The 23,367-nt window shown below is 43.3% G+C and overlaps 1 protein-coding gene across 2 annotated transcripts in view; it reads right to left on the reverse strand.

Moving 5' to 3' along the window:
* LOC124555121 (protein-serine O-palmitoleoyltransferase porcupine) overlaps positions 1–23,367 on the reverse strand; it is a 132,555-nt gene that overhangs the window by 26,087 nt on the left and 83,101 nt on the right. For both annotated transcript variants that reach the window (XM_047128926.1, XM_047128925.1), the window contains one exon: positions 22,668–22,774. In XM_047128926.1, the coding sequence (XP_046984882.1) occupies positions 22,668–22,774 (107 nt within the window). The remainder of the gene's footprint in view (positions 1–22,667; positions 22,775–23,367) is intronic.

The following is a 23,367-nucleotide window of genomic DNA, read 5'->3' on the forward strand; positions in this document are numbered from 1 at the left end:
AGAGAGGTGGGAAGTGGCAACAGGTAGCAGAAGGAACAGGCCTAGAACTAAGTCTGACAGTTTTGTGGTGAATGTTAAAAATAAGTTTGACCTGTTGCTTCAGTTAGAAACTGATGAGCCTCAAGCAGAGGTAGGTGTAGACAGGACACAACAAACTTTCAATAGGAAATTGAAAAAGAATGTAGGAAAGTCATCGAAAAGGAAGAAAGTTTTGTTGTTAGGCAGTTCTCATGCCAGAGGTGTAGGCCAACTTCTGCAGGAGGAATTAGGACCAGAATACCAGGTCACAAATTTTTTCAAACCAAGTGCTAGTCTGGATCAGGTGACAGATGATTTAGGTTCACTCTGTAAAGGATTTACCAGGGAAGACACCGTGGTTATTGTGGGAGGGCCAGGGAACAGCATCGACAGAAATCCTGGGTACAGTATAGAGTGTGACCTGGTAAAGATCGCGTCAGCATCGAGACACACCAATGTTGAATTTGTATCTGTCCTGGGACGCCATGACCGGCCTCATTTGAACTCTTCTGTTGGGAGAGTTAATTTGGAGTTGGAACGGCTGCTTGGATCGGGTGCGGGGGCTCATATTGGTGTGGTTCCTGTTGATTCACTCAGTAGGTGGGACTATACCAGGCACGGCCTACATCTCAACAGGAAAGGGAAGGGGAAACTGGCTGGGGTAATAGCAGGAAATTTAAGGGGGGGAGGCACTGCCATGAATGGTAAAATACCAGTGGTTACAGGTGTTGGAGCAGCACCTTTTTTAGGATAGGTAAGACAGAAAGATGTCAAGTTCTACGAGAGGTCAGGATTGAAACAAATCTTCAGTTTAGGAAAGAAATTAAACAGCACAATTCTAGCGCATTGGATCACCAATCACGGCTTTCAATTATAAATTTTCACCAATCACCAGAAATTTTATCTCCACCAAGTTGTATCTCAGTCCTAGGTAATTCCATTGATGAATTAAAGTCACCCAACCCAGTTGACATAATCTGCCTCTCTGAACACCATGTGACCACTGGTATAGGAACTAGGCCTAAGCACAATGAGAAACTCAGACAGGAGAGTACTGCAAATGTTAGAATAAGGAAAGGTTCTCATAAAAGTATAATTAAAAATAATGTAAGTATATTTCATCAAAATATTGGGAGTTTAAAGAATAAAGTAGATGAGCTTCTGGTTTGTTTAGAAGATTTAGAAGCTGAGAATGAAATAGACATACTATGCCTGTCTGAGCATCACATTGTTACTGATATGGATAAGGTAAATGTAAGTGGTTATAAGCTCTCTGCACATGTAATGAGAGAAAATATGGAGAAAGGAGGAGTTGCCATATATGTCAAAAGTTATCATTGTGCAAAAAGTATAGAAACAAAAAAGTTTTGTGTAGAGCAACATATAGAAGCATGTGCCTGTGAGCTTAAATTAAATAAAGGCACATTTATAATTGTAACTGTATATAGGTCCCCATCAGAAAATTTTCATCTATTTCTGAAAAATTTGGACTCCTTGTTGTGCTATCTGTCAGACAGGGGGAAGCAAATTATTATTTGTGGGGACTTCAATGTAGATTCTCTGAAAGAGGGTAATAGGAAAAATGACCTTGAAGTATTACTTGGTTCTTTCAATTTGACACCCGTTATTGATTTTCCTACTCGGGTGGTAAAGGATAGCAGCTCACTGATAGATAACTTCTTTATAGACCAAGATAAGTTTAACCAGATAAATGCTCAGCCTGTTGAGAATGGTCTTTCTGATCATGGTGCACAGCTGGTTACAATATATGACATAGCTCCATTCAGCAATACTAAACAGTCCTCCAAAGTAGTACGTTCAGTCAACGATTTAACAATTGCAAATTTCAGGGAAAGCCTACAGCAGTTAGACTGGGATGAGGTGTACCGTGAACCTGATGCCAATTTAAAATATAATTTATTTCATGACATTTTTGTAAATGCATTTGAAAACTGCTTCCCCAAGAAAATAGTTAAATATACTCGTAAGATACCTTGTAACAAACCAGGGCTTACTAAGGGTATAAAAATATCTTGTAACCGGAAAAGGGAAATGTATCTGATAGCAAGAAAGAGTAGTGACCCAGAAACTATCAAAAATTATAAAAACTACTGTGTTATATTAAGAAAAGTTATTAAAAAATCCAGGAGTATGTGTATCATGTCTGAAATCAGCAACTCTGATAATAAAATTAAAACAATTTGGAATATTATTAAAAGAGAAACAGGTCAACCAAGAGCAGAGGAAGACAGTATTACCATCAAATTGAATGAAAACTTTACGAACAAAAAGTCAGAAGTTGAAAATATTTTTAATAATCATTTTCTAAATGTTGTGGATATAGTAGGATCCAGGTGTTCATTAGAAGATGCTAGGCTGTTAATGGAAGAGGCCATACCTATGCAATTTGATACAATTGAAATCTCACCCACTTCTCCGTCTGAAATTAGGAAAATAATAAACTTGCTTAAAAGCAAAAACTCACATGGAATTGATGGCATTTCCAGCAAAATACTAAAAGCTTGTTCTCAACAGATAAGTAAGATTCTCAGCCACCTGTGTAATAGCTCTCTGGAACAGGGCATTTTCCCTGATAGACTGAAATATGCTATTGTTATACCTTTGCATAAAAAGGGGGATAGATCTGATGTCAACAATTACCGTCCAATCTCCCTTCTAACAGCTTTATCCAAAATTTTTGAGAAAGTAATGTATTCAAGAGTAGCTTCACATATCTGTAAAAATGAAATACTAACAAAATGTCAGTTTGGTTTCCAGAAAGGTTTTTCAACAGAAAATGCCATATATGCTTTCACCAGTCAAATTTTGAATGATCTGAATAACCGAACACCTCCCATTGGGATTTTTTGTGATCTCTCAAAGGCTTTTGATTGTGTAAATCATGAAATTCTGCTAGACAAGCTCAAGTATTGTGGCATGAGTGGGACAGTGCACAAATGGTTTAATTCGTACCTAACTGGAAGAGTGCAGAAAGTTGAAATAAGTAGTTCTCGTAACATGCAAAGATCAGCACATTCCTCAAACTGGGGAACTATCAAGAATGGGGTTCCACAAGGGTCAGTCTTGGGTCCTTTGTTGTTCTTATTATATATTAATGACTTGCCATTCTATATTCATGAAGAGGCAAAGTTAGTTCTCTTTGCTGATGATACAAGTATAGTAATCACACCTGAGAAACAAGAATTAACTGATGAAATTGTCAATACTGTCTTTCAGAAAATTACTAAGTGGTTCCTTGTAAACGGACTCTCACTGAATTTTGATAAGACACAGTACATACAGTTCCGTACAGTGAATGGTATGACGCCATTAATAAATATAGACCTTAATCAGAAGCATATAGCTAAGGTAGAATATTCCAAATTTTTAGGTATGTCCATTGATGAGAGATTAAACTGGAAGAAACACATTGATGATCTGCTGAAACGTTTGAGTTCAGCTACTTATGCAATAAGGGTCATTGCAAATTTTGGTGATAAACATCTTAGTAAATTAGCTTACTACGCATATTTTCACTCATTGCTTTCATATGGCATCATATTTTGGGGTAATTCATCACTGAGGAATAAAGTATTTATTGCACAGAAGCGTGTAATCAGAATAATAGCTGGAGTCCACCCAAGATCATCCTGCAGACATTTATTTAAGGATCTAGGGATATTCACAGTAGCTTCTCAGTATATATACTCTCTTATGAAATTTGTTATTAACAACCAAACCCAATTCAAAAGTAATAGCAGTGTGCATAACTACAATACTAGGAGAAAGGACGATCTTCACTATTCAAGATTAAATCTAACTTTGGCACAGAAAGGGGTGAATTATACTGGCACTAAAGTCTTTGGTCACTTACCAAATAGTATCAAAAGTCTGACAGATAACCAACAAGTATTTAAGAAGAAATTAAAAGAATTTCTGAATGACAACTCCTTCTACTCCATAGAGGAATTTTTAGATATAAATTAAGAAAAACAATATAAAAAAAATAAAAAAAAATAAAAAAATATAAATAAATAAATAAAAAAAGTAGTTATATTAACTTAAGTATGTTGTTAAATTAACCTAATTATGTCATGTATTGGAAAATTCGACTCGTTCCACATCATTACGAAATATCGTATTCATGATCCATGGAACTAGTATTAATCTAATCTAATCTAATCTCTAATCTACACTGACAGAACCACAGGCACATAGACACAGGCAACAGAGCATGCACAATGTCGGCACTACTACAGTGTATATCCACCATTTGCAGCAATGCAGGCTGCTATTCTCCCATGGAGACGATCGTAGAGATGCTGGATGTAGTCCTGTGGAACGGCTTGCCATGCCATTTCCACCTGGCGCCTCAGTTGGACCAGCGTTCGTGCTGGACGTGCAGACCGCGTGAGACGACGCTTCATCCAGTCCCAAACATGCTCAATGGGGGACAGATCCGGAGATCTTGCTGGCCAGGGTAGTTGACTTACACCTTCTAGAGCACGTTGGGTGGCACGGGATACATGCGGACGTGCATTGTCCTGTTGGAACAGCAAGTTCCCTTGCCGGTCTAGGAATGGTAGAACGATGGGTTCGATGGCGGTTTGGATGTACCATGCACTATTCAGTGTCCCCTCGACGATCACCAGTGGTGTACGGCCAGTGTAGGAGATCGCTCCCCACACCATGATGCCGGGTGTTGGCCCTGTGTGCCTCGGTCGTATGCAGTCCTGATTGTGGCGCTCACCTGCACGGCTCCAAACACGCATACGACCATCATTGGCACCAAGGCAGAAGCGACTCTCATCGCTGAAGACGACACGTCTCCATTCGTCCCTCCATTCACGCCTGTCGCGACACCACTGGAGGCGGGCTGCACGATGTTGGGGCGTGAGCGGAAGACGGCCTAACGGTGTGCGGGACCGTAGCCCAGCTTCATGGAGACGGTTGCGAATGGTCCTCGCCGATACCCCAGGAGCACCAGTGTCCCTAATTTGCTGGGAAGTGGCGGTGCGGTCCCCTACGGCACTGCGTAGGATCCTACGGTCTTGGCGTGCATCCGTGCGTCGCTGCGGTCCGGTCCCAGGTCGACGGGCACGTGCACCTTCCGCCGACCACTGGCGACAACATCGATGTACTGTGGAGACCTCACGCCCCACGTGTTGAGCAATTCGGCGGTACGTATAGATAACACACAGGGGAGACATTGTTAGCAAAAAGCTCAAAAAGTTCTTGCCCAATTTATTTCAAATTTTTAAACGATGCTCTAATAAACGTTCAGACAGACACATATAGGGGAAATTTTGCTAGCAAATATCACAAAAATGTCTTGACCATTTTACTTCAAATTGTTTTTTGATACTCTACTAATATACAGACTGTCATGGGTTATATATTTTTTTAAACAACATTGTACAGATTTTCTGTTAAATCTGACTGTGAGAAAGAAAATGCTGTGCTGTGAAAATGTGCGCTTTGGTTTTCTTTCTCGCAGTAAAAGTTTTAACTTAAATATCAGGGCCTTCAAACCATTAGACAAATTTCTTCTACCACCATTTATAGTCTTTCTCCTCATACATAATTTTAAACAAAAATTGTATACACAACAATGTGCTGTTCATCACAGTCAGTTTTACGAGGAAAGAGGAATGTTGTATTTATAGCTTGTTGACTTATGATTGGAATAGTACAATGGAATCTAAATCAAATGAAACTTTGCATTCCTACCCATTCAATGATTAAAACTATGAGAAACACTGTCACTGAAGCTACTACCCTCACAGATGCAGCAGCTGGAGAGGTCTCTCCTGTACCACTCATATTAGTAAGCCAATCAAAATTCCCATTCAGTTTAAGTGATATCATTTCTCAATTGAGATTTCATTTGCTGTAACACTAAACAAGGCTCAAGGTCAGAGAGAGGGACAAGGAAATGATTGCAAAGAGAGGGGTTAGGAGGCAGAGGAGATGGAGAGAGATCTGGGGTGGAGCAAGAGATGGACAGTAAGAGGGGGGGATGAGGGGCATGTGGACAGTGAGAGGGGAGGGACGAGGGGCATGTGGACAGTGAGAGGGGGGGGACGAGGGGCACGTGGGCAGTGAGAGGGGGGTGACGAGGGGCTATTCATCTATGGCGAATGTAAGTTAACAGAACAGAAATTGCAAAACTGCTTTATTATGTACGGGTACATTAGTACAGTAGTTTAGCCCTTTTAAATACTGTTGTGTAGAGTAGGTATACAGTAAAGGCTATCCTTCCTACTAACAGCATTGACATAACATTTCTTTTATTGTTGTTGTTGAAGGTAGGTGAAATGCTACGCAGGCAGTGGAACTCTAGAGAGAGCGATATCCTGACAAGAACCCACCTTCCTGACAGGCGTTTTCTCATCTTGTTGTGACGCTTCAGGAAAGGGAAAGTTTCAACCCACGACAACGCAATCGTCGCAGTACTCGCACAGATGAAGCTCCCGAAGTTACTGTTCTCGCTTCTGTTGCTATGAATCCACATGTGAGCACATCACAGCTTGAACATGAGATTGGCATTCCTAAAACCAGTGTACATTGTTTCTCCCCCCCCCCCCCCCCCCCCCCCCACGTCACCGGTTCCATCCTCACCATGTACATCTACATCAAGAATTGCATGGGAATGATTTCCAGAATTGTGTACAGTTGTGTCAGTGGGCACAGCAGCAAATCCTTTCCAACCCGAACTTCTCCAATGTTCTATTTATCGATGAATATTCCTTCTCAAACAAGGGACAGGTAAATACAAGGAACATGCATTATTGATCCAGCGACAACCCACAATGGCTTAGACAAGTGGAACATCAGTGTCAATGGAGAGTTAATGTCTGGTGTGGGATGCTTGGTACTACAATTATTGGCCCTTACTACATCAATGGCAGTCTAAATGGCACAGCGTATGCCAACTTCCTCAGATGAATTCTTCCTCCTCTTCTGGATGAAGTGCCTTAAGAAGCAGAATGCTTATGTGATATCAACACAATGTATGTCCAGCACATAATGCCTTACGTGCACGTCGTGTTCCGAACAGAAGGTATCCTGCCAGATAGATTGGTCGAGGAGGAGCAGTTACTTGGCCTGCTAGGTCTCCTGATTTAAATCCTCAGACTTTTTGCTTTGGGGATGAATTAAAGATGTTGTCTATCACGATATTCCAACAACTCCAGAGGGCATGCAGGAACGTATTGTGCTTGCTTGTAATTCTCTTCAGCAGTTGACACTGGAAGCAGTACATAATTCTTTCATTCAACGAGTGCACCAGTGTATCTGTGTCCACAGTCACCATTTTGAGCACCTTTGAATGTTCTACTCCTGGGGAATGGTAGAGGAGAGTCAGTCAATTTTGTGTTATGTTTTTACTTGGTTTTCATTTGTTTTCTGACAACTCCACCAAGTCAACAAGTTTGTGATCCCGGGCTCAAATTAAGTGTTGTGTTATGTAATTAATAACAATGTGTTTCAGTGAATGGTACACTGTGAAACATTTTTGAATAGGTCTTTAGGAGAGGAAATGAATTACCAAATAAAAATGCAGGGTGCCATTTAAAAAAAGTCATACCGCTGTTCATATCTTTGTAAAAAACAAAGCTACAATGAAGGCAATCATGCTGATTGATGTCCCCCTCACGGCTAAAGAACATTTGCTTGAAACATTTTGTAATTTGCATCTTGGTTTTGTCACATCTATTTCCTTGAAAAGACGTGTCATCACTGTAAAGCAGTGTAACACCTAGTGTATTGATTTCTTGGCTGTTATGAGTGCCAAAGCTGGTATTTGGCATCCAGTGAAATATAGCTTTATCCAGATTGGAGCTGATGGAGTGGTCTTTCCCTCAGCTGTCTATGGATGCATGTATATGGGGCTTATAAGGCTGGCTTAAGGCCTCTTGGCATTTCAATGATGGCATATGTTTTTGCAGCACTTATTAGGAACAAACTGGTGGAAGGATGCAACACTTGCCAGTGGAGTGCCATCAGTGGGAGCAGCAAATTACCAATGACAGTTCCTCAATTCTATTCCTGAAGTTGACTGGCTGAAATTCTGGAATGTTTAAAGATTTTTTTCATAGTTGCTGGTAGCTAATGGAATAGATGAGGCAGCTAACAGTCCTTGTTGGTGTAGGTGGCAATTTGTGGGTCCTTTGTTTCAGTGTTGTTGCCCTTTTTTTTTTTTTTTTTTTTTTTTTTTTTTTTTTAAAGATGTGGAAAGCTTACAAGGACTCAAGTGCATGTCTGCGTGAAGGCATGGGATTTTGATTAATTATCTTCCAGTTTTCTAGATGAGTGTTTTAGTTTAGTGAGCGTCCTCACTCCCTGTGGGGCAGCAAGAGTAGCGCTTAACAGAAGACACTGATTTTCTAACGTCTACCTGAAACCAATAAATTGCAATTGTTTACATGGAAACATTAAGCATGGCATTCAGGTACGATCTTTGGCCTTTTGACTGTTATCTTGTTTTATCTTGGTGTAGATTAGGGACCACTGGCGGCTGTACATTGACTACTATTGGCATAAAATTTCCAAATCAGTGGTTGAATCTTACAATCTTTTTAAATGCAGATAGATAGCTACAGTGAATTAATCACTGGGCCTGTAACACGACAAGCTTAATCCTTCTTGTACTGTCACAGCAAGGCTGGTAATCTTTACTGAGACTATTTTGTAAGTGTAGCAGTGCAGCAAGTTGGTTCTGGTCCACTAATAAACATTTCCTAATTAATCTTTGGAGCAATATACAGAACATAATGTGTCTCGCACACATAGAGCACATGACATCCAGCGAAGATGCAACTGAGACTTGTAGCAGTGGCAGGGTGTCTCTGGAGATGAGCAGAAGGTACATTTCAACATAAGCAGTTATTAAAAGGCCTGTTTCTGATTATTTTGTTTAGAGGTTTCAGTAACTATTTCGTCTGTGGGCTGTGTTAAGCTTGTAAGTTGGGTGGGAGAAATGTCACAATCATTTCCCCGCTTTACAACCGTGTTTCTGCTGGATGAGATGGAGCCTTGCTGGACAAGAAGAGATTTTTTTGACAACTACTTAGAGGTGAGATTTTTTTCAGTTTGTAAGCCAAGTGTAAAGGCAACTGCAAAAGAGATCCACACACATCTAAATGCTTCAACATTTTCGTAATATGACAGGGAGACATTCAGGAGAAATTTGTTTCCGAATGACAATGCGCAGTAAGTAGGGAGTGACTGAAGCATCAGCTCATTCCACTGCAGTCTGTCACTTTTTATTTCTTTTATTTTGCCATTTTGCAACACCAATGTTTTGGTTGGTAGCAACTGATATGAAGTTTCCATTATCCAATTTTCTAAGCTTAAAGACAAATACTCATTCTCTTTGGCACTGGGCCTGCCTGCAGATAATGGTTATCTTGGTTAGCTTGGGTAGGTTAGTGGTGGGGACACGGGCAAGGTGTGATGCAGGGAGATGGTAGAACAACTAGACAACAGTTGAAATCTGGAGCATATAGGTACAAGCAAAGGGAGGCAGTTTGTCTGAACACAGAAAGGCATGTAGCAAGACTGGGTATCAGAAAGAGGTATACTGAGAAAATAATACATCAGGATTGTGGTGGATGTGAAGTCAGACAAAGAGGCTGACAAGATATGGTTGAGGTAAAGTGGAGTACAAAAATATCAGGGTAAGCAGGTGATTTCATACAGATGAGACAGTGCCTGTGGGTGTGGATAGTTGTGATTGTTAAAAAATTTAGAAAAATTGGTGTTCAGTAGCACAAGCCAGATGGTACAAGTTTTGAAGTAGCCACTGAAGTCAACCACATTGTATCTAGCAGGATATTCCACAACTAGGCAATCCACTCAGCCCTCAACCACAGCTATACTCACATACAAGGTAGTGGAATGATTGTGGCAAAGTTGGTGTATAGTGTGGCTACTTTCACAAGTAGCCCTGCCTCTGATGGGATAGGAATTGTCAGTAACATGACTAGAATAGATTGTGTCAATGGGTGGATTTATTGGGCAAGGCTCACACATGAGTTTCTGTGTGGATATAATCAGTGGGGTGAGTGGATGGAAGTGGGAGACAAAACCACATTCAACACAAGCTTGTCGAGTAGCCAGACATCACTTTGTAAGGAAAGGGACTGCTTGTGGTGATACTACCCTCATTATTTCACAATATGAGAAGAAGTCGCAAACAAGAAAGTTCCTCCACTGTTCCAATTATAAGTCATGTTTATGTCCAAGGTGTACAACTTTGCTTCCGCCGTTTTTTCCCCAACATTTGAGGCTTTAGTGAAACAAATTGGTTACATATGTATCGTTCACAGTATTTTCCATTGCTGGCCACTACCTTTTCCCATCTTTCGGGCAGTGTACGAATCCCACGTTGAAATAAATTGTTCATCTTTTAAAGCGATCCATGAATCGATCCAATTTGTGACTTCTTCACGAGATCGGAAGTGTTGGCCAGCCAGGCAATGAGCCATTTATCTAAACAGGTGATAGTCAGAGGGAGCAATGTCTGGAGAACACGGTGGGTGGGGTAGGACTTCCCAATTTAATGTTTCCAAGTACGTTTTGACCTCTTTTGCAATGTGGGGCCGAGTGTTGTCGTGCTGCAAAATCACTTTATCGTGCCCCTCGCTGTATTGTGGCCATTTGTCTTTTAATGCTCTGCTCAAACGCATTAATTGCATTCAATAACGAGCACCTGTGATTGTTTCCACTTGGTTTTAACACCTCATAGTACATAACACTAAGCTGGTCCCACCAAATGCAGAGCATGATCTTGGAGCCGTGGCTATACGGTTTTGCTATCGACGTGGAAGCATGGCTGGGATATCCCCATGATTTTTTGCATTTAGGGTTATCGTAATGAACCCATCTTTCGTCCCTGGTCACAATGCGATGCACAAATCCCTTTCGTTTTTGCCTCTGAAGCAACTGTTCACAAACACAGAAACACAGTTCAATGTCTCTTGGTTTCAGCTCACACGGGACCCAAGTTCCTTCTTTCTGAATCATGCTAATAGCATGCTCATGTTTTGAAATGGCTTGCTGTGTCACTCCCACTGATCATGCCAATTCTTCTTGAGTTTGACGCGAGTCTTCACTCAGCAATGTCTCCAATTCTGCATCTTCGAAAACATTCTCTTTTCCACCACTATGCCGGTCTACGACGTTAAAATCACCGTTCTTGAAGCATTGAAACCACTCACGACACGTTCTTTCACTAATAGCATCCTTACCATACGTACTTGAGAGCATTCAATGAGACTCAGCTGCTGTTTTCTTCATATTGAAACAAAACAGTAACACCTCCCGCAAATGATGAGAATTAGGTTCGTAAACTGACATTTTCAATCAACAACTACTTTAGGATGCAGAAACAAATCGACTAATGTTTGAACAAGGTTATGATGACCGAGGTCCAAGCCAACTGCCTGACATTTGCAATCTGTTTCTTTCAACTGCTACTTACCGTTTTCACCACCTATCGGCAAACGGCAGAAGCAAAGTTGTACACCTTTTGTTTGTGATCCTTAGTGTAGGGTGAGTTAACTTTGCAGTGTAGCTTCATACCACCATAAGCATCGGAGCCGACTGCTTTATTTACTTACATGATGTAACCACTACAAAAAGTAAACAGCCTGTAGAGCTCCAGCTGAAGAGCAGGGAGCAGCTCAGCAACAGCATTAGTTTACAGCCTGTATACATGATTTGATTAGTAGTTTCCTTACATGGTTCATGTAGAATTGAACAGTATCTGTTTATGTATTTGCTATTTATATTGATTTAAAAGTCTGCATATTTTGCAGTTATTGGTGTACAGCATACTAACTTTTCAGTACAGATTTTAGTGCTAGTTTTTATTAATTTTGTGTGCATCACGGTTTTAGTAGTGTCAATTTATTTCACATGCAGCACCACAATCAGGTACTTTTATCTCTTGTTGCAGTATTCTTATTCTTCCTTAATTGCTGCTGCCTGATCTGGTAAGTAAATATTTCATGATTTTCACATTGTAAGAACTGTGTGTCATGTGCCAAGACAAGGTTAATTAGAAGCTGCACTGGCCATGGCTGACACACTTCAGGCTGCTGCCCTACTCTACAACAATGCTGAGGCAGCAGTGACAAAAGCTGTAATGCCTCTAATGTCACTGTAATCCCCTGGAAACACAAGTGCCACTTTATCTTACAATATGCATAATTTGAAAAATTTATCCTCATTTGAGGTTGAGTGGTGACACGTATCTGGGCACAAGGCGACTGTGGGTCCTATCCACTTGGCTGTCCACTTCTGCCTTAGCAATACGTATGAAGTGTTGGCTTGCGTTAAAACGCAAAATGTGACTTGGCACAGCATGCATTGTCTCTTTGGCTAGTGACCATTTTTTTTGCAGAGAAGTCCGAGCAAGCACAGAAGGTGGGTATGTTGGTTATTGGGCCCTCAAAATTAGGCAAATAAGGAGCCCCCCAGGGAAACAGCATGCATGTCAGGATAGGATAAGGTGTAGCTGGGACATTTATTGGGAGGTCTTGTCCAAGATATGGAGGAGGCTCTACAAACTACTACTGAATGAGCACCCGCAGGCAAGAGTGGCTAGAAGGTTCTCACATGCACAGAACATGTCCAATAGGCCTGCCTGTGACCCATGGGGCAGCATTGGAATAGACTGCTTTAGGCAGCTGGTGGGATTGGTGAACATATCTACCAGTGTACACACAGTACTAATGCAGTTCACTATTTGCAGCACTGGATCCAGAATTGATGGAGTTCCTCTGGGTTGCCAGCTGCTGTGGCCGAGTGGTTCTAGGCATTTCAGTCTGGAACCGCATGACCGCTACGGTCGCAGGTTCGAATCCTGCCTCGGGCATGGATGTGTGTGGTGTCCTTAGGTTAGTTAGGTTTAAGTAGTTCGAAGTTCTAGGGGACTGATGACCTCAGATGATAAGTCCCATAGTGCTCAGGGCCATTTGAACCATTTTTTCCCCTGGGTTGGAGCTGAGTGGAAAGTCTAAACCACAGGCTCAGACAGTTCTGTGACAATCTCTGAAGCAATTTCCTGGTCTCCGCTAATGAGTGCAGAACTGTAGACACATCATGCTCAGAGGAGGACTTTCATCCTTGCAGAACAGAAGGAAAAATGTTAATGTGTTTTTAATAAATTGCTGGAGCATTCTTGGTAAAGGCGAAAAATTAGTATCACTTATGAAAGATAATAATGCCCATGCAGTATTAGAACCAGAAAGTTGGCTGAAACTGAAAGGGAACAGCACTGAAATCCTGAATTCAGATTGGAATATATATTGCAAGGCAAGGCTAGATGCTAGTACAGAACTCGATAACAATTAGTCAAGTTATTACAAAATCCAAATGTGAAATAAACTAGTTGAAGGTGATCACTGAAGATCAGTGAAACATAGTAATCAGATGCTTTTATAGACCCTGTGCCTCAGGATCTGCAGTGGCACAGCAGTTCACAGAAAAGCTGAACAATATCTCTAGTAAATTCCCCGATCCTGGTACTGTAATAGAAGCAGACTTCAATCTGCCAGTTATAGAATGGGTGCCAAAGAAAGGAAATTGTGAGAGGCTGTTCTGAATGCATTGTCCAAATATTACTTTGAGCATGCACATAGCTGCTATGAAAGCACAGCGAGCTGACTCGTGAGTGCAACATCCTAGCCCTCTTGGTAACTAACAGACCCAAATTTTCCGAAACAGTTTAACACAGAGAAAGGCATCAGTGTCATAAGGCTGTGGTAGCATCAGTGACTACAGATGTTACAAGAAATCTAAGACAGGCACAAATAATATCCTTTCTTTGCAAAAGTGACTTGATAGAAACTACAGAGTATATGAGTAATCAACTTCAAATATGCAGCTCTGAGGATGATGATGTGGAGCTCAAATGGATTAAACTGAAAAGCACTGCACAACATGTTTTAGACATGTACATGCTGAGCAAGGTTGTGAGGTATGGGAAAGATGCTCTGTAGTTCAACTGATGTGTTAGGAATCTGCTGCAAATGCAAAGAGAGTTTCATCTTTGATTTAGGTGAAGTCAAAGCCTCGCAGACAGACAAAACTCATACGATGCCATAATGAGAGCGAGAGAGAAATGTGAGAAGCATTCAAAGATATTTAATGTGAAATTGTGACAAACTAAAATCCCTGGGACATTTTTGTACTGTGTGAAGTCACTAAGGAGATTGAAATCGTTTATTCAGTCATTCAGTCACATCAGCATCAACAGAACTTGATATTAAAGCCATTTTATGAAAATATGGTCAATATTTATACATATCTGGCCAAAGATTTATTTAGTTAATGTGTGATTATTGTAAATGTAACAGTTCTGCATTTTAAACTTCCTACACAAGTTTTGAAATAGGAGCTGTGAGAGTCAACATCAAACTCTTTTAAAAACAGCGAGTCAGTCACTGCTAAGCTATAGCCAGCTACAGTCAAAGTACTGGTTAAGCAGTTGATGAGAAAAGTCGGCACTAAACCAGTCGTATACTGTCACTTGTATGAAGTTCAGGTTGAGAATGCATCGACTAAGGTCCCTACAATTGGACAGCATTTGTATATTTAAGTTGTTATTCTTTAAGTTTTTGAACATTACAAACTTGTTTTATCATAATAATGTAACTTTTTATTTGCAACATGATAAGAACTACTACTGTGACAATATATGTGCTTCAATGGAAAATTTATTTTAATGGTGTCGACTTGATTATTTAAAATTGTTTAAGGACTGAGCAGTCCATATACTAGACATGACAACTGAGACAAGTAAGGTCATTAATTTTTCAATTGGGAGGGCAGGGGGTGGGGGTGGAGGGAGGGAACCACTTGGCTCCATGTAAATGCTTCATCTGCAGTGACACGTTATATGGCAGGGTAGGATGGTTACTACCCCCCCCCCCCCCCCCCCTTTTTTTTTTTTTTTTTTGGCGCAAAACTTCTATGGTCATTAGTGCCTGGTCCGTGACTTAGGAAACAGTAAAAAGACGAAATTGAAAACCAGCGGCAATGGGAACGAAAGTTATAAAATTGGAGAAACTAAAAGCAGAAGGAAGGCTTAAAAATCCACTACAGAAAGGGGTTGGTTGTCCCCAAAAAAAGCTTCAAATGACTGACGTCATTTCACTGGCACTAATAAACTTGAGAACGCGGTCGGCTGAGTGCGTGTCATCTGCTAAAATCGACGATATATCAGGCAAAAGCTGTAGACGGGAGCATAACGGATTAAAATAGGGGCACTCAATTAAAAGGTGTCTTACCGTCCACAGCTGAGAGCAGTGGGGACAGAGTGGGGGATGATCGCCACTTAAAAGATGTCGATGGCTAAAAAGACAGTGCCCTATCCAGAGTCTAGTTAAAATTACCTCCTCCCGACGACGCGTTCGGGAGGAAGAGGTTCAAGCACAAGGAAGAGCTTTCATGTCCCGCAATTTATTATGGGTGTCGACCAATGCGTGTGCCATAAATGAACAACACGTCGACATAGAACGCTCTGTAGATCGGCGAAGGGAATCGATTGAATAGCTGGCCGAGGAAGAGAGACTGCAGCCTTGGCTGCAATATCGGCCGCCTCATTTCCACAGATACCAACGTGTCCCGGGAGCCAGAGGAACGCCACTGAGACGCCCCCCAGGTGGAGCAAGCGCAGACAGTCCTGAATCCGGTGGACCAGAGGGTGCACAGGATAAAGAGCTTGGAGACTGAGGAGAGAGCTGAGAGAATCTGAGCAGATAACGTACTGTATCCGCTGATGGCGGCGGATGTAGTGGACAGCCTGGAGAACAGCGTAAAGCTCCGCAGTATAAACTGAACACTGGTCGGGAAGCCGAAAGTGATTTGGGGTGTCACCAACAATATAGGCACTCCCTACACCTAACGATGTTTTCGAGCCGTTGGTGTAAATAAATGTGGCGTCCGTCATTTGTGCACATAGAGCAGCAAATGCCTGACGATAAACAAATGAAGGGTTACCATCCTTGGGAAATCGACACAGGTCACGGAGCAGGCAGATCCGGGGACGGAGCCAAGGCGGTGCTGTACCCCAAGTTGTCAAGAAGGTTTTAGGAAAGCGGAAGGAAAGAGAATGGAGCAGGTGACGGAATCGGACTCCTGGTGGTAGTAGGGAGGAGGGGCGGCCTGCATACCCTGCATCAAAGGAGGCGTCGAAAAAAATGTCATGGGCTGGATTAGCAGGCATGGAAGACAGATGGCTAGCATAACGACTCAGAAGAACTGCTCGCCGATTGGACAGCGGAGGTTCAGCAGTCTCAGCATAAAGGCTTTCCACAGGGCTGGTGTAAAAAGCTCCAGACTCTAATCGTAATCCACGGTGGTGGATAGAGTCGAGACGCCAAAGAATAGACGGCCGAGCAGAGGAGTAGACTATGCTTCCATAGTCCAATTTCGAGCGCACTAAGGCGCGATAGAGGCGGAGAAGGACCACTCGGTCTGCTCCCCAGGAGGTACCATTCAGGACACGGAGGGTGTTGAGGGATCGCAGACAGCGAGCCGAAAGATAGGAAACGTGGGAGGACCAGCACAGTTTTCTGTCAAACGTAAGACCCAAGAATTTAGCGATGTCTGAAAACGGAAGGTTGACAGGACCTAGATGTAAAGAGGGCGGAAGAAACTCCTTACGTTGCCAAAAATTAACACAAACGGTCTTACTGGGAGAAAAACGGAAGCTGGTTTCGATGCTCCAAGAGTGGAGGCGATCGAGACATCCTCGAAGACGTCGTTCAAGAAGGCTGGTCCGTTGAGAGCTGTAGTAGATTGCAAAATCGTCCACAAAGAGGGAGCCCCAGACATCAGGAAGGAGACAATACATAATTGGATTGATGGCAATGGCAAACAGTACAACACTCAGCACGGAGCCCTGGGGTACCCCGTTTTCTTGGGAGAAAGTACGGGAGAGAGTAGTGTTCACCTGCACCCTAAATGTGCGCTCTGCCATAAATTCGCGAAGAAAAAGGGGCAGCCGACCTTGAAAGCCCCAAGACAACAGTGTGCGTAGGATGCCTGTCCTCCAACAGGTATCGTATGCTCTCTCCAGATCAAAAAATATTGCTACTGTTTGGCGTTTCCGGAGAAAATTGTTCATGATATAAGTGGAGAGAGCAACAAGATGGTCAACTGCAGAACGATGCTTTCGGAATCCGCATTGGGCAGGTGTGAAAAGACTGCGGGATTCCAGCCACCACGCTAAACGGTAATTCACCATACGCTCCAAAACCTTACAGACACTACTTGTGAGAGAAATGGGGCGATAGCTAGAGGGGAGATGTTTGTCCTTTCCAGGTTTCGGAACAGGAACGACAATAGCTTCCCGCCATCATCTGGGAAAAGTACTGTCGGTCCAAATTCGATTATAAAGGCGAAGGAGGTGACGCAGACTATGGGTTGATAAATGCAGCAACATTTGGACGTGGATACCATCCGGTCCTGGGGCGGAGGAGCGAGAAGAAGAGAGTGCATGTTGGAGTTCCCGCACGGAAAAAACAGTATTGTAGCTTTCGCGATTTTGAGAGGAGAAAGCAAGAGGTCGCACTTCCGCTGCACGTTTCTTCGGGAGAAACGCTGGCGGGTAATTTGAAGAGCTCAAAATCTCAGCAAAGTGCTGACCCAACAAGTTAGAAATTGCGACGGAGTCCACTAATGTGTCATGCGCGACAGTGAGCCCAGAGACCGGGGAGAAACTAGGTGCACCTGAGAACCGTCGAAGCCGACTCCAAACTTCCGAGGAGGGAGTGAAGGTGTTAAATGAGCTAATAAAGAATTTCCAGCTTGCCTTCTTGCTATCGCGGATGACACAACGGCATCGCGCTCAGAACTGCTTATAGCGGATACAGTTGGCCAAAGTAGGATGGTGGCGGAAAACGCGGAGAGCACGTCGCCGCTCACGTATTGCATCACGCCGTGCCTCGTTCCACCAAGGAACTGGGGGGCGCCGGGGCAATTCGGAGGTGCGTGGTATTGAATGTTCCGCAGCTGTAAGAATAATGTCAGTAATATGTGTGACCTCATCGTCGACGCTGGGAAAGTGACGGTCATCGAATGTCGCTAGAGACGAAAAAAGTGTCCAATCGGCTTGGGCAAACTTCCAGCGTCGCGGGCGCATGTAGGGCAGTTGAGCCTGCAGTCTAAGGACACATGGAAAGTGGTCACTCGAGTGTGTATCATCAAGGGCGAACCATTCGAAACGCCGAGCTAGCGGAACAGTACCGACCACAAGGTCCAAATGAGATAAATTTGTCGTGGAGGCAGACAAAAATGTAGGGACCCCAGTGTTGAGGCAAACTAGATCTGCTTGGTGGAAGACGTCTAGCAATAGTGAGCCACGTGGACAAGGATGTGGAGATCCCCAAAGCGGGTGGTGGGCATTGAAGTCCCCAACCAGAGTAGGATCGACAATTCATCCCGATTGGCTCGAATACTGCGGATATTCCAGTGGATAATGGACATAGGGTGAACAGAAAATGGAGGAATGTGACCAAGGTCGCTGTCAACTCAACGACTGCTCTAAGCTTGCGACCGACAGAATGGAATGGCATTCAGCCGAAGGCAGAAGATCCTGATCCATAGGTTTGTCAGGAGCAGCTCCTGCCACCAGCGATCGGCCGGTTGATCGGCCGCCAGCAGGGCGCCTCGGCGACACAGAAGACGGCCGAGGGCGATTTCCGCCAGGTGGTGCTGTAGATGGGACACGCCTTGGCGGAGAAGGAGAGGAACTGGGTTTCTTTGTAGCCTTCTTGGAAGTATGATGTTTAGAGGAAGGAGGAACCGATGGTTGGGAAGTTGCCGTACGTAAAAACTCTTCACGAGTATGCTCTTTTTTCGAAGTCTTGGTGTCTGACTTTGGGGATCGAGATTTAGCAGAACTCGACGACGGGTGAGCCAGAGAGTGGGCAGGCGAAAGTGGTGAGGTTGAACGGGCGATCTTTGCGCTGGCCGATCTGACGACCGTGACACTAAAGGTGAGGTCGCAAGTCTGCGTGGCCGCTTCCTTTGTTGGCCGAGGAGAAGCAAGGACAGTGCTGTATTTTCCTTTCTGAGGCACGGTGGGCTGTCGACTGGCGAATAATTTTCGAGCAGCAAAGGTCGACACCTTTTCCTTTACTCTAATTTCCTGGATGAGCTTTTCGTCCTTAAAAATGGGACAATCTCGAGAGGAAGCAGCGTGGTCACCCATACAGTTGATGCAGCGAGGGGATGGAGGTGGACAAGCACCCTCATGGGCATCCTTGCCACACGTAACACATTTGGCCGGATTGGAACAGGACTGGCTGGTGTGATTGAACCGCTGACACCGATAGCAACGCGTAGGGTTTGGGACGTAAGGGCGAACGGAAATTATCTCATAGCCTGCTTTGATTTTCGATGGGAGTTGAACTTTGTCAAATGTCAAGAAGACAGTGCGGGTTGGAATGATGTTCGTGTCAACCCTCTTCATTACCCTATGAACAGCCGTTACGCCCTGGTCAGACAGGTAGTGCTGAATTTCTTCGCCAGACAATCCATCGAGGGAGCGTGTATAAACAACTCCGCGTGAGGAATTTAAAGTACGGTGCGGTTCCACCCGGACAGGGAAGGTGTGTAGTAGTAAGGTATGCAGCAATTTTTGTGCCTGGAGGGCACTGACTGTTTCTAACAACAGGGTGCCATTCCGTAATCTGGAACAAGACTTTACAGGACCTGCAATTGCGTCGACACCTTTCTGAATAATGAAAGGGTTGACCGTGGAGAAGTCGTGACCTTCGTCAGACCGAGAAACAACAAGGAACTGTGGCAACGATGGAAGAACTGACTGTGGCTGAGACTCAGTGAACTTACGTTTGTGAGCAGACATAGTGGAAGGTGAGGAAACCATTGCGGAAGAATCCCCCATGATTACCGGCGTCTCCGATGGCGCGCTCCTCCCTTGTGGGGGCCCTCTCTGAGGGCACTCCCGCCTTAGGTGATTGTTCACACCTCAGGTCACACCTCCCGACAAATGGACGGAGGGACCAATCGGCAATTTCGGAAGGTATCAGCTCGGGTAATCACCCCTCCCTGGGCCTGGCCGTTACCAGGGGGTACGTACGTGTCCTACCTGTCTACCCGGGGCGGGGAATTACGCGTTACCCCGTCACCGGCTACGCATGGAAGTGCGTGGGTCGGCCTTCAGACACGCACAGGGAGGAAGAAAGAGAAAGGGAAAGGACAGAAGAGAGGTCTCAAACGCCGCAGCGGAGAAAAGGGTAAAGAGAAGAGGTAAGGAAAAGAGAAGGACAAAGGAAGGATGAAGACATACAAGCAAGGAAGGCGAAGAATGCGGTACATTCACAAGCGTCCATCTCCGGACGTAGGCACAAACCATACTCCCAGAGGGGGAGAAAGGGAAGGAAAGAGCCAGAGGTGAGGGGGGGGGGGGGGGCGAAGATGGGGGATGGGGAAGGATGCGGAAAGGGAAGGTATGCAGCCCGGAAAGGAAGGAAGACCACATTAGCTCGGGGTCCCGTGCTCGCTACGCACGTAGCCACAAAAGAGTTGTGGATCCCCTGGGGGGTGGTTACTACCTGTCATAGTGCAATTGGTGGGTTTAAAGACAAAGAGTATCTTACGGATTCAACAGCAAGACAGAGGTCAATATCGAGGAAGGTAGTTCATGGAGCTGTGTAGGAGCTACAATGGACTATTGTAGTACACAGCCCCAGAAGAAGTTGAAACAGCACAGCTCTAATGTGTGCCTGTAGCAGTGTTGTGTATTATGTTGTAGGTTTTACGTCCAAAGGGAGCCCAAGTGTGGTTGGAATAAGGTGAGAGACTAAGTAATGAGGTTTAGCTGCTGGCTCGGGTACCTGGGACAAGTTCACTGCAGTGAAGCCCATAAGTAGGTGTGCCAGGCAGCTCCTGAAGGACTTTCATTGAGTAATGAGTGTGATGAAACTTGTTCCTTCAGAGACGGTGATTATGTCACATGTTTAGAGGTAGTGGATGATGTCTCTTTTCGTGGTTGTGAAGTCGGCCCTACTTGTGAACGTTTTACAGATGGAATGTGGGTAAGCTGACGCTATGATTCCATTATCTTCATCCTCAATAATGAACTGTGAGATGCTGGCAATGAAGGAAATTCACCATACTCCTCACACACAACTTACAGCATTTAATGCCTCATCAGTGACGACACAAGCCAGTACTCACTAGTTCAAATGGCTCGGAGCACTATGGGACTTAACATCTGAGGTCATCAGTCCCCTATAACTTAGAACTACTTAAACCTAACTAACCTAAGGACATCACACATCCGTGCCCGAGGCAGGATTCGAACCTGCGACCGTAGCAGTCGCCTAGAGCCACTCAACCACGGCGGCCGGCTACTCACTAGTAAAGAGCACCTAAATCACTGCCCATTCTAAAAATTGTCAATTTTTGGGAAGATAATACAATAATTTGAAAATAAATCTTTCATTCTGCAGAATAGTGTCCAGAATTATGAAACTTCCCTTTACTAATTCCATTATTTACAATTTACAAATACACAGTTCTAGGGAATGAATTTATTTTTTTATTTTATTTATTTTTTGTCAAAGGAGAGTGTACTGATTTGAAACTTCCTATCAGATTAAAACTCTGGGCCAGATCAAGACTCGAACCTGGGACCTTTGCCTTTTGTAGGTAAGTGCTCTACTGCTTGGATAGCTCAGACATTAGAGCACTTGCCAGTGAAAGGTATAGGTCCCAGGTTCAAGCCCTGGTCTGGCACGCAGTTTTAATCTACCAAGTTTCACATAGTTTGACATGAATTTCCATCTAAATCAGCAGTCCAATAAGGTACTACCTAAAAGCAATTCCAACAGTCACTTTTGTAAACACATATATTGAACCAGTTGGACAAGGTGCCTCAAAGTCCCAAACTTGAGTAAATTTTATTATTTAAATTTTACAAAGGATCACCTTTATCGGCCAATGCCTTTCCACTGTGTGAACCACTATCCAGTTCACACTGGCAAAGCCCAAATCGTCACCTGCAACACACCCTGCCAACTGAATCACTACACAGGATCACCTGACTTGTGAGACGGACAGCTCTCTAAGACAAGGGCACAAAAACAGAGCTCTCTTCTGTTCTGAGATACAACCAGAGCAGACACTGAAACAGCCTAGTCTTCTTTACCTTTTCACTTACGTTCTCCTCCGAGATGGGTCTGGGGTTACCTTCTCTCACCCCCACCCTGGCAATCCTCACCATGTAATGCCTATAAGAAAATAAACTGATACTTTTCTTTTTTCTGAATAAGAGTAAATTATTTACGAGCCCACACCACTTTTAAATCCTAATTACACTGCTGCACATCAAGTGGGTGTATGCAGTTTAATTAGTCTTTTTGAAATATCAGTTTCTTCATCCACCTGTACAATAAACCAAGTCTGGTTCTTTTTATAGTGGTCACAAATGTTGTGCACATATCTATAATTACTATTTAACTACAGGGCTACAAAAAATATCTTTACAGTATGAAATAACACTTTCAGGTACTTTCTTTCTTTCAGGTGCAACATTACGAAAGCACATAATATACAATGAGGATTTTACATATATCATTACTTAAAAAGCAGACTATTTGCAATACCTCCAGGCATCATCTGGAATGAACCAATGGGTCCAACACGTGGAGACAGTAAGAAAGAACAATGCCATTAGGACACTCACAGCAATTTTCCACAACCACTTAGCATTCTGCAAAGAAAAATGAAACACACATTGCAAATAATCTTTAAGACATTTAATACACAAATTATTAGGTGTGGGAAGATAAAGGCCTCTGTAGTGAAACTAAAATCTAGCATGGACTGGAAAAAAAAATATTCTACCTACCAGGAAGAGGCAGGAAGAAACAGTCTTATGGAAACTATTTTACACAGAATTTTCTTTATCTGTCATACTGTGTGTGTGTGTGTGTGTGTGTGTGTGTGTGTGTGTGAGAGAGAGAGAGAGAGAGAGAGAGAGAGAGAGAGAGAGAGAGAGAGAGAGAGAGGTGGGGTCAGTTGGGGGGAATGGAACTATTAAGAGAATAAACGGGACACAAGAAAAATAAATAATGTGTTAAAATTTTATTTTCTTCTTGAGTGATTTTTATCTTCTTGCGTCTCCATAGGTAACTTTTTATTCCTTGAATAGTCACTTTATTTGCAAAGCTTTCCTTTTATGTCAGATGAGGAAGGTGTGGTTGTAAAAGGTAATACATGCCTCACCTTTTATTAATGTCTATGACTGCCCTCACCTGGTACATAGCGAGTCTTTGTATTGATTTTTATTTCAATTATTATATT

The sequence above is a fragment of the Schistocerca americana genome, chromosome X (assembly GCF_021461395.2).
Source record: "Schistocerca americana isolate TAMUIC-IGC-003095 chromosome X, iqSchAmer2.1, whole genome shotgun sequence".
Taxonomy (NCBI): Eukaryota; Metazoa; Arthropoda; class Insecta; order Orthoptera; family Acrididae; genus Schistocerca; species Schistocerca americana.